The 11,666-nt window shown below is 31.3% G+C and overlaps 3 protein-coding genes across 6 annotated transcripts in view; 2 read left to right on the top strand and 1 right to left on the bottom strand.

Moving 5' to 3' along the window:
* LOC109124797 (NACHT, LRR and PYD domains-containing protein 5-like) overlaps positions 1-1,470 on the bottom strand; it is a 5,009-nt gene extending 3,539 nt beyond the window's left edge. The window contains exons 1-7 of one of the 4 annotated variants that reach the window (XM_010490779.2): positions 1,347-1,470; positions 1,116-1,221; positions 875-952; positions 659-778; positions 503-576; positions 297-399; positions 36-78 (exon numbers count right to left, since the gene is read on the bottom strand). In XM_010490779.2, coding sequence (XP_010489081.1) covers positions 36-78; positions 297-399; positions 503-576; positions 659-778; positions 875-952; positions 1,116-1,221; positions 1,347-1,422 — 600 coding nt within the window. In that variant the 5' untranslated portion in view covers positions 1,423-1,470. Of the gene's footprint in view, positions 1-35; positions 79-296; positions 400-502; positions 577-658; positions 779-874; positions 964-1,115; positions 1,222-1,346 lie in introns of those variants that run through there. The other 3 variants (XM_019240579.1, XM_010490782.1, XM_019240580.1) reach the window with 3 other exon arrangements.
* LOC104766816 (probable transcription factor At1g44810) lies at positions 1,614-3,287 on the top strand. The gene has a single exon (XM_010490777.1). It carries the CDS (start codon positions 1,665-1,667, stop codon positions 3,015-3,017), a length of 1,353 nt encoding a protein of 450 aa, XP_010489079.1. The 5' UTR covers positions 1,614-1,664; the 3' UTR covers positions 3,018-3,287.
* LOC104766815 (tetraspanin-18) lies at positions 6,333-8,280 on the top strand. The gene is made up of 6 exons (XM_010490776.1): positions 6,333-6,744; positions 7,110-7,209; positions 7,339-7,419; positions 7,499-7,603; positions 7,715-7,903; positions 8,014-8,280. Exons 1-6 carry the CDS (start codon positions 6,452-6,454, stop codon positions 8,056-8,058), a joined length of 813 nt encoding a protein of 270 aa, XP_010489078.1. The 5' UTR covers positions 6,333-6,451; the 3' UTR covers positions 8,059-8,280.

Genomic DNA, 11,666 nt, shown 5'->3' with positions numbered 1-11,666 from the left:
ACTTCAAAACGTCAGAGCATAGTTTAATTACTTACAGAAATTTCAGTAACGCAGAGCACATTGAGAAGCCTCAGACACCTGCAACAGGGTAAGAATGAACGCAAAGAAGCAGAAGTATGATAGAGTGCTAAATCAGTCCAAACCAGATATCCCACTCACAAACCAGTCATGAGCAATATAAAAAACCTAAACAAGCTGAGAGAGTAATACAGTGTGTGTGTGCCTGTAAATACAAGGAACGTGCGAGGCTTTGGAACGAATAATAATAATCAGAGAAACATGAAAAGTTACTCAACCTAAGATACGGTCCAAAAGTCTGCAAATGAAAAGATAGTTCTTTGCAGACACATTTTTGAAAACTCATGTGGTCTTCATGGCAAATGTATCTCAATATGTTATCTGAGACGACAGAAAAAAATACGACAAAACTGAATAGCAGTGATTCTTATACAAAAAAATGACAATTCCATCCAAAGAACTTGAGAGAACAAGAGGTACCTACCTGATACATTAATAGAACATATCCGACCACTAAATGTGGGACGCAGAGCTACCTCAGCTGCTTCATCAACACAACTGTTACTCGGAGGATTAACATAAAACTCAATAAGAAGTGAAATCAATAAAAAAGAAAAGAAAAACAAACAAATTGGCATACTTTTGCAGATGCTTCTCCCAGTAAAGGTGTTGCCATTCAGCTGGTGATTCGAGATGGTCAATGAACTCAGGCCAACGCAGCTCAAACAACACCTTCCAAGAATTACCAAGTACATCGTTTCTGCAGATGTAATATACATCTTTCTCAGTCTGTCTTCGAAATTAATCAAAAAAGTAAAAAAAAAAANAAAAAAAAAAAAGGAAGAAATAATAAAACCTTGCACGTTTTCTCCCATTATTAATCAAGCAATCATCATCTCCAGATTCATAACTATCCAAGCAGCAATTGAACGGCCTATACCAATTCTCCAGAAAAGGACAAAAAAAAAAAATGTAAATCAGATTATGAATAGTATCATCATCTTCATCCAATTCCTAAACCCTAAGGCAAAGCTAAGCTAATAATCTTAAAATTAAACCAAAAGAGAGAGTCGTCGTCGTCTTTGAAAATTACTGACATGTGGATTTGAAAATTACGCAACGCAAGTGCAGGCAAGTGACCGACAAGACCTTCAAGCAACTCCGATGGAAGCTCGTATAAATCTGGAATTGGAGTATTATCGCCTTCCAGGAATTAGACAACAAAAAAAAAAAACCCCAAACTCAAAATCAATATATTTTGAAAAGAATCAAATCGGCGCAAGCAAGAATCAAACTGAGATTTTTAGTTGTGGAATGTGTAAAATTACTTTGTAAGAGCTGAAGCTTGAGGGATTTGATGCAGAGAAACGCAAGAGATGGAGCTTTCGTAGGGGGAGTCATCATCAAAGACGAAAAACACAATTAGAGTCTTGAGTGAGTGTGTGTGAGAAGTGAGAATCGCTCTACGCAACCCAACAAGTCTTCCCGCTGCTCGAATAGATTAATGGGCCGAATAGCATGGCCCAATTAGCAAACCCCATTTATTTACGCTATATATGATTAAAGAAACTCTTCAGATTCTTCTTTCTCATTTCCGCACAAAGTTAAAAAAAAAAAAAAAGCAAAAAGTTGTCTTGAGAATTCCGATGGCGAAGAAGGTTCTCAACCCTTTGGAAGATCCACCAACAGCTTCTTCTTCAAGAGATGAAGAAGAGGTTGAGAGCTCATCATCTGGGGAAGAAGAAGAACAGGAACAACAACAACAACAACAACAACAGCTCTCCATTTCCGACGAACCCAAAGATCCGTCCCCTAAACCCCTAAAAACTCCTTCCACCGTCGCCGCTGCTGCTCCAAGTTCCGGATCTGAGAAGAAGCGAGCGAGTGAAGAAGCGAACGAGGAACATGCAAAGCGAGCCAAGACGCTTTCTCAGAAGTCTCCTTTTGCGAGAATATGGAGTGAAGATGATGAGATCTCTCTCTTACAAGGGATGATTCGTTTCAAAGCTGAGAAAGGTACAAGTCCTTATGATGATATGAATGGGTTTTTCCTCGTAACCAAGGATTCTATAAGCTTTGATGCTACTAAAACCCAATTTGTTGAGAAGATTAGGTCTTTGAAGAACAAGTACTATAATAAGGGTAAAGACTCGAGGTCTTTTTTGAAACCCCATGATGTGAAATGTTTCAAATTGGCTAGTTGTATTTGGGGATCTGATGATGGTGTGGCTCTTCTTGATTCTGCTCCTCCTGTGGCTGTTAAGTCTCCTCCTGTGGATGTGATATCAAACAAGGTTGATAAGAAGAAGAAGAAGAAGCTGGAGTTTGGAGATGAAGAGATGCAAGTGTTGGGATCTGATGATGGGATGGCTCTTCTTGATTCTGCTCCTCCTGTGGCTGTGACTCTTGCTGTTAAGTCTCCCCCTGTGGCTGTGATATCAAATAAGGTGGTTGATAAGAAGAAGAAGAAGAAACTGGAGGTTGAAGATAAGGAGATGAAAGTGTTGGGATCTGATGATGGGATGGCTCTACTTGATTCTGCTCCTGCTGTTAAGTCGCCTCCTGTGCCTGTGATATCAAATCAGGTTGATAAGAAGAATAAGAAGAAGAAGAAGAAGAAGAAGCTGGAGGTTGAAGATGAAAAGGTGCAAGTGTTGGGATCTGATGGGATGGTTCTTGAATCTGCTGCGGTTGTTAAGGCTAATGGGTCTTTGAAACTTGAGGGTGATATGGTTGAAAAAGATAAGGAAGTGGTGGTTCTTGATGGAGATTCTGAGTCATCAGCTTTGTTTGACAAGTCTTTTCTGGTTCCCTCTATTGTGAGTCTAGGTGGTGTGGATGAGTGTTCTGTGAAGCACAAATGGAGCAAGGTGCCAATGGAGACTAAGAAGAGAATTGAAGACAAGTTGAAGTTGGTGGAGGCCAAGGAATTTGAACTGCTCTTGCAGAAGTCTGACATTGTGAAGGAAGTGGCCTCTGTTTTTACCCAAGCCATCTAAGAAGACGTGCAATTAGACGGATGTATATGTTCTAACCGTGGATTTAGTGGGAGATGCAATGCCTCTTTTGGTATCTATCTATCTTGGGATTTATCTTTTTCTTTTTGGTTTTTAACCGTGGGGATTTCGAAATGGACATGCAATGCCTCCGTCTTCTTTTGTTATCTATCTTAGGATTTATCTACGTTTCTGGTTTTGTTTTTTTTGTCTTCTGGATTCTTATGTTCAGAATTATGAATTAAGAAGAAGAAACGTTAGTTGTTTAAAATAGCCTCGTCTTTGTCAATTGTTGCAATGAGCAGAGACTATATAAGCTTTGCAAAACAAAACCAAAAAATAAAAAATTTATGCTGCATAAAGTATTCGCAAATATCATCTATACTATTAACATTCGCAAATATCATCTATACTATTAAAAGGAAAACAATTTTAATTAAGTAGACATAGAGTTAGAGATTATTGTCCAATTGAAAATGCGAGGGTCTCAGGTTTGGACAAATGCGAGGGTCTCAGGTTTGACCCGGAATAATGTGATTAAACGGATCAGTTATAAATGGGTATCCAAACAGATTTTAAAAATAAATAAATTTAATCAATTTCGTTTGATATAAATGGAAATGGACATTTAATTCTAAATGTCATATAAAAAGAACCTATAATTAGTCAATATTTTTGGCAGCTGTTTAAAGTTTGCTTCCATAATAATCAAAAAATTAAAATCGAAATTATATATATATGTAAACATATTTGATTTGGTTTTATATTGTGAGATATTTACGGAAACAACAAATCAATTTAATAAAAACAAATAAAAACAAATAATCATTTAGTTTAGATTTTGTAATATTTTCTTAACAAATTAAAGTAATTACTTATATTTAGTATAGATGGAAGGAATTAAAACTCGAAATTTTATATATGTAAACAAATTTAATTTGATTATATATAAAAAGATATAGAAAAAATGTATGTAGAATTTCACATCGGCTGAATATATTGGAATATGGTTCAACACACTATAAATAGGATTTATATTCTTTTCATTTACGAAGGAGCAAGAGTCTTGATAAATTTAAAAGTTAATCTGGTTTTTTATTTCAGTCTATTTAAAACTTTTCAAAAATTTAAAATATTAAAATAATTATTTTTAAATAGTTTCAAATATTATAAATATTGAAAATTTTGAAAGGTACACATATTATAAATATTTAAAATTTATAGAATGTTTAAATTATTATAGATATTTAAATTATTATAAATAATTAAGTATTATTAATATTTTAACTCTATAAAATTTTAAAATATAGAAAAAGTTAGAGTTAAACCCGTTATTAAACTATATATAACAATGATTTTATACAATTTTTAGTTCTTCGTAATCGTCAAAAAAATACCAATGTATAATTGCGAGATTTTGGAAATTGCTTAAAGTTGGTTCCATAATATTAAACAACTAAATTCGAAATTGTATATATTTAAACTTATTTGATTTGGTTTTATTGGTCTGAAAATTAAAAAGGTCTCATTTATGTCTTACTTTAACTCCAAAACGAGAACAGACAAAGACTGGAAAAAACATGAGGGAAACCAAGAATTTCCAAAAAAATTAAACCACCGAGTAAAAAAAAAAATTATGCTCCTTAGAAATTTTGAAATGCCAAGGAGGTACTAATCTCTATAATCCATTAAAAATAAAAACTCATAGTCATAATAAATTAGAAGCATACATGGATCATTTATGCTCCATGGAGCATAAATATAGGGATCAAACATATATTATGAAGTATGAACTGAGTAATTGAATAATAGAAAATTAAATTAAACAAAGTTGAATTTTCAAGAAGAGGTTCATTTATTTATAATTGTAGCATACATGGATTATACTTCAAATACTTAAATGGAAATTCTAGATTCATGTTGAAAAATATGATTTTCTTTTTAATTAGACAAACAATTAGACAGAATAACGGAAAAAGAGATAAAAAACAAAACTACCCTTGATTTTAGAAATGTTACATCGAGTCCCACATCAGATTATATGAAAAAAGAACTAGATGCTTCGTCCAATAAATAACAGTTCCACATTAGCATGAAAATTAGGTTCCAAAGATTTGTTGATCCGGTTTAACCACGGTTTTTGGATCTTAGTCGTGATTTACGTATATCACCAGACTGGAACACCAACCAGGTCGCGGTTAGACCGCTCTGCCCAACCAGTTTGGTCCGAGTTTAATATCACTGCTTGAGAGAAATATATATATATATATATAAGATGTGACAGATTGGTAATATATTTGAAAATTTTCATTGACATATATATATATATATATATATCAAATATTTGGATAAGAAAATGAATACAAAACTGAAACTGGTAATTCAGAATATACAAAAACGTTATCTAAACTATTATGGTAAAATACGATAAGAGAATTTTGGGTGACGGGATGAAATCAAATAATTTGGATAGTTAGTTCATCAACTTGCTTACCGGGGCAAATTTGACCTGCTTGAAAATTTACATCACCTTGTTTGGAAAGTTTTTTTTTTTACGATTTTCTCTGATTTGACTGTTCATAGGTTTAATAAAAATTAACCATTCAAAAATCCAATTTACATTTGATTTGAGTCTATTGCCATGTCGGTCCAAATTTTATGGTAACTAAAGAACGATTGGTCAAGAGAGGACAACGAGTAATTCAATTTACAAAAATTTTGTTTAAAAAACATGACGAAAAATAAAGAAAACGAGACAAAATCATAAAATTAGATGAAAATCTTAATTTCAACTTTAAAATATCAAATATTGCATATGATACACCATATTTCTCTTACTATTTTTTTTTGTCTTGAAATAAACATACCAAATTTTATTAATATAGATGTGTCATTATAAATAACAAAAATAAATCTAATAATTATTTTTTCTAACCCGAATTAAGAATAAATCAAATAATGTTTTTAAAAAACATTTACAAACATAACCACACATACGTAATATATTATAAACATGATAGCAAACTTAGTTTTTGAAATCAACCCGCATGTAAGTGCAGGTCCGAACCTAGTAATCATGTAAATCATCATCACACTGCAGCTAAAAACACAAGTTTAGAGGAGTCTAAACAAAATAATCAAAATTTTTAAAAACACTCCAATGTGAGTATCAGATAAGAGCTAATTAAAACACACAAAAAAAAATTGAATCACAACAATAATATCCAAGCTTGATGTCAAAAGAAAAAAAATTAATAATAATAACAATAATATCCAAGCGATGACTTCATATTTTAATTTTTTATAAGAAAACAAAAACAACAACAGAACAGAGGTGACACCTTTACAGGATAAAGACCACCACCATTGAAAAAGTTTTCTCCGGCTCTTCTCTCTTTTATCTTCCGAAAAAAATCAAACTTGAGCAAAAAAAAAATATGAGGCGTAATTGCTGCCATGTTTCGTTTGCTACTAGTCTAAAGATCCTCAATTTTGTTCAAGCTTTCATCGGTGTTTCCATCATTATATACTCTATATGGATGCTCCATGAATACAACCGTCACCTACCCGTGGACCCGCCTCCGGTAGCTTCATCGAGCTCCGGGATTGAGATTCCTAAGGTTTCTGAACCCTTGAAGAATCCTATTGATTTCATGGCTAGTATCGTTCTCGGGTCTAGTGGTGGTGATCATGGCTTTAACCTACGCTCCTTGGATCTTCCTGCTCCATGGTAGTACTACTCTTGTTTTTTACTTTAGTTTCCAATTTTAGGGTTTTTTACTCAAAAGTTTCCAAATTTCAGGGCTTTAATTAGATTCTTGTCACTTTAGCATGATCTTGCTGTGGACTTGTGTAGTTCGTTAATCTGATAGTTTCAGCTCAAGCTTGGACTTTTACTTCTTCTCTATTACTAATCAAGTAAACAAAAGGGCAAGCTTTAAATTGCTTGAAGATGACTAGTTTTTTTAGCTCAGCTACAGTTTGATGCTGAAGGAGCTTTTGCTTATTTTTATTATGTTTGGTTTTTCTTCTTACTGTCTGTCTGTGTCTTCAGCTGATTCGATTTCTGTCATGATTATTATTATTGTACTACAGGTTCATCTACTCTTTCATGGCGGTTGGTATTTTGGTATGTATTGTTACCTTCATTGGTTTCATAGCAGCTGAAGCTATCAATGGCTGTTGCTTGTGTTTTGTATCCTTATCCAGAGAGACCTTTACTTTTTTTTCCTATCTCTGTTTATAGATCATGTTTAGTTAAACTTCATTCATGACAGTTATTGGAAATGGTTTTGTTGAGGTTTTCTCCTTGACAGTTTTTAAGTACTCTATTCTCAAAACTCTGCTCATTCTACTAGAGGCTGCACTTGTTGCATACATCGCTATTGATCGTCACTGGGAAAAGGTGAGATTATTCTTATGTTCCAACTTTGTTTCTTGTGTCCTTGACTTGTTTCTAACTGTTAAGAATCTGTGTTTTGTAGGATCTTCCGTATGATCCAACTGGAGAACTCAGTAGTCTTAGGGCCTTCATTGAAGAAAACATCGATATCTGCAAATGGGTCGGGATTGCTGTGGTAGCAGTCCAGGTAACTCAAACCAGTCCTTTTTAACTTTGAGCATTTTCATGATGTATATTTGCTTGTAGAGAGTTCAAGGACAAAACATGAGTCTTTCTTTCTTGTGTTTTTCTTTCTCAGCTACTGTCGTTGCTACTAGCCATGGTTCTTAGAGCTATGGTTTCAACCCCGAAACCCGAGCTTGACGAAGAAGAAGGTTATGAGAACCCCAGGGTTAGAGCTTATGACCCACTTCTTGGTCCACAAGGAAACCAAGCGTCTGGTGGGTCAAGCAAGATTGAAAACTGGAGCTCCCGAATCAGAGAAAAGGTAAAACCGATCATTTCTTTTTTGGCTCTTGATACTTTCACAGATCGGATAAGGCTTTGTGATTCTGTTGCTGATTAACCGGTTCCTTTGTGAATTTTTTCTCTTGGCAGTATGGTTTGAACCAGAGTCAAGCGGCGGTGAACCCGAAAGGCTGATGAAGCCAAATAAACCTGTTTCTGAAACTGCATGTGTCCATATGGTCTCTCTGAAGCTTTTTTTCTCTATGTTTTTTCTCCAGTGTGCAAAAAACATTTGCTCAAAACGGTACCTATTGTGTTTACTCAATAGTATAACATCTTCATTTGTGTGTTTGCTTGTACAAACAAAATCCTATTAAACAGTTAAGAAATTGCATTTCCACTATGAGGGTTTTACCATTGTTTTTGCTGTTTTCGATTCCATTTCTAATAGTCTAATACAATGAAAAAGCAAAATTAAAATTTGAATTGGGCATTAGAAACAGATTATTGTAACTGTATCTATATGTTAAACTTATACTTCAACTAGGTAGTAATCCGTGCTACGGGCCAATATGTTTATTATAATTTGAAATTAATAATATTGTATTAGTTATATTTAGATTATTACACATTTTCAACATATTATTGGTACTATGTATTTATTTTTGACATTTAATTTCAGTGAGCAGGATATTGACTCTGACACAAACCTTCATCTCTACAGCCTAATTAGCTCTGACTTCTATTCCCTATTCCACACCGTATCTAATAATCTTTGTACTGTATTCTCCTGTATTAGTTGTTGTCTTATGCTTTTGTTTCTATAAATGTGTATATTTTATTGTAATTTCTTCAAACTAAAGATATTGTTCAATTAGATTTTTAAAGATTTCTAACGAATATAATGAATGTACTAAGTTATTAAACTTCTCTAATATTATATATAATATATATATACATGGTTAAATAATTAGAAATAATATCGTAGTAGAATATGAAATATAATAAATATATGTAATAAATTAAATAAACGAAACTCAATATGTCTATATGGGATAAAACTTATTTGGTGGAGTACATGAATAGTAAGATTTTAGAAATTTATCTGATAGGTGAAAATATAAAGAAAACCTGCAAAAAAAAATATTTATATATGATCAAATAATTTAAACGAAGACCAAAGCAATTAATTTTGTAAGAATGGAAACAAAGTAAAAACAGAGTCTTACAAAGGTATGCATGAAGATGGATCAAATGTTTTGGAAAACCTCTTTGAAGACGACATTTCTTGTTTTCTTTTGGGTCAATAATGAGAATTTTCAATCCTGATTTACTGCTTACATGGAACATCGCTACATATAGCTGACCATGAGAGAAAACAAGTCTAGGCAAGTATAAACCAACATTTGAGAGAGACTGACCTTGATATTAATATGTATAAAATCGAAAGATTGACCTTGAGAGAGACTGACCTTCCTAGGTAGTAACCCGTGCTACAGCACGGGCAAAATATTTTGTATATAAAATTTAAATTCATAAAATTAAGTTAGAATATTATTATTTTAAATACATCAATTAAGTATTTGTACAATATTGGTATTAAATCATAATATTATATTTCAGTTTGGTTTTAATTTGGATTATTGTGTGTATATAATCTAGACGTATGTACTTTAGAGCGGGAAATACATCCCCTCCCATCCAATTTGTACTGTTCCATTTCGTCTTGTTCCATGTACCGTCCCATATGTGATTACTCGTTAGACGATGTTTATTAATAGAGAGTGGATAAAAAATTTAGACAGGATACCCAAATTCCCCGTTAAATAATTACTTTTATTTAGTTAGCTGAAATTATTCAAAATGAACTATTTAATTGTTTTCAAAAATATCCAAAATTTTCAAATTACCCGTTCCAGAGTAACTGATTACATATCGCATAGTCAACCTTTTAAAAATATATATATCTTCGTATAAACAACACAATACACAACGGCCTATTAACCACTGAGACTCTTAATGTCTTCCAAGTACTATCTCGGCATACAACATGTTCCTATATCGTATCCATTTTTTATATTTGAAAGTTGAAATTAAATTTAATTATCCAAATTTTATGATCTCATCTTGTTTTTTGATTAGAAATAGTTTAGATAATTACTTTTATTGTTTGAATTACCTGTTCCCATTTCTTACACGTTCTTTTCTATAAGATCATATTTTCTTTTATATAAATGACATCATTTACATGTTATTAAAAAATGTTTCCTAAAATTTTCATATAATTATTCCAAAGTAGAGATTTTGTTCTATAAATATCGAGATGGTATAAGATAGGGCAATATTTTATTTACTTTTATTATTACATAAAATGATTTCCCTAATAATCATAACTACTTAGGTAGCAAATATTCCTTACTTTTACCATCTCTTTCACCACAAATATCCCCTTGAGTACTTATTTTTTATTTAGTTAGTTAAAATGATCCAAAAAAATATTTAATTGTTTTTAAAAATATCCAAAATAATTAAAGTACCCGTTCCAAAGTAACTGATTATATGTCGCATAGTCAACCTTTTAAAAATATATATCTTTGTATAGACAACACAATACAAAAAGACCCATTAACCACTGAAACTCTTAATATCTTCTAAGTACTATATCCACATAAAACATGTTCTTGTATCATATATATTTTTTTATTTGAAAGTTAAAAATTAAATTAAATTATCCAAATTTTATGATCTCATCTTGTGTTCTTTTAATTAGAAGTAGTTTAGATAATTTAATTTACCCCTTCCCGTTTGTTAAACGTTCTTTTCTATAAGATATTATTTTTTATATAAATGACATCATTTACATGTTATTATGAAAAAAAATTGTTTCCTAAACTTTTCAAATAATTATTTCAAAGTATAGCACGAGATAAATTAATAGTATTTTAAATTTCTATCAGTATCGACCCAATTGTCTTGTCATATAACACTCTCCTTTAAATTTTCATATAATTTTTTTCTGAAGGATAATGTTAATAATATTGTAAACTTTTCATATGTTTAAAATTTGTTATATTTGTACGCTCCAAGATTTCTATGACTAAAATACATGTTAATAATAAGTTTTTTTTTCCATTTACTGTATTTTTTTAAGCTGCTAATAATAACTTAATTATATAGTGAAATTTATATAGCTGCAAAATTATCTAGTGAAAAAACAATTTATTTGATTACATATATTAATTAATGAGATTCTCATTAACTTCAATTCATGTGTTACATTTAATTATGTTTTTATTATTAATTATAGTTTTTTAATTCATACTACATTTTGTGAAAAAAAATTATTCTAAAAAAGATACTGAATATATGGATTGAAAAATATATCGAACATGGATTTTTATAGATTTTGTTTATATTATTTTCTATTTCTTGGTTTTAGAAAACAACTTCGAATATTTACAAAAGTATGAAAATCTTGTAACCAAATGGTTATTAAGATTTAGTTACATGTTTATCTAAAATAAAATATTATGTGCTTTTTAATAGTAGTGAACAAAGTTCAACAGAGAGAAGTCTAATCTTCTTCATTGGAGGAGTCATGTGTTACAAAGATATTCTAATGATAGGAGATTGAAGATATCGCAAAATTACAACATATATTAAAAATCAAGCCAATAACGTCAATTATTTAAAAAAAAACTAAATTAAATTAAAGGTAATAAGGGTATGATTGAATAAAGAAAATTAAAAATTTCTTATTTTTGTACTTTGCTTCAGTGGCACATCACATTCTTGAAAGATGA

This window comes from Camelina sativa, chromosome 19 (assembly GCF_000633955.1).
Source record: "Camelina sativa cultivar DH55 chromosome 19, Cs, whole genome shotgun sequence".
Lineage (NCBI taxonomy): Eukaryota > Viridiplantae > Streptophyta > Magnoliopsida > Brassicales > Brassicaceae > Camelina > Camelina sativa.
Note: the sequence above shows the minus strand (reverse complement) of the source record. Positions and strands in the feature narration are given on the sequence as shown.

What these genes read in the sequence shown, in the direction of transcription:
- LOC104766816 (XM_010490777.1), top strand. Translation starts at nt 1,665, where the DNA reads ATGGCGAAGAAGGTTCTCAACCCTTTGGAAGATCCACCAACAGCTTCT.
- LOC104766815 (XM_010490776.1), top strand. Translation starts at nt 6,452, where the DNA reads ATGAGGCGTAATTGCTGCCATGTTTCGTTTGCTACTAGTCTAAAGATC. An exon ending in TTGGATCTTCCTGCTCCATG is followed by an intron (nt 6,745 to 7,109) that starts GTAGTACTACTC and finishes ATTGTACTACAG; the next exon opens with GTTCATCTACTCTTTCATGG. An exon ending in ATGGCTGTTGCTTGTGTTTT is followed by an intron (nt 7,210 to 7,338) that starts GTATCCTTATCC and finishes ACAGTTTTTAAG; the next exon opens with TACTCTATTCTCAAAACTCT.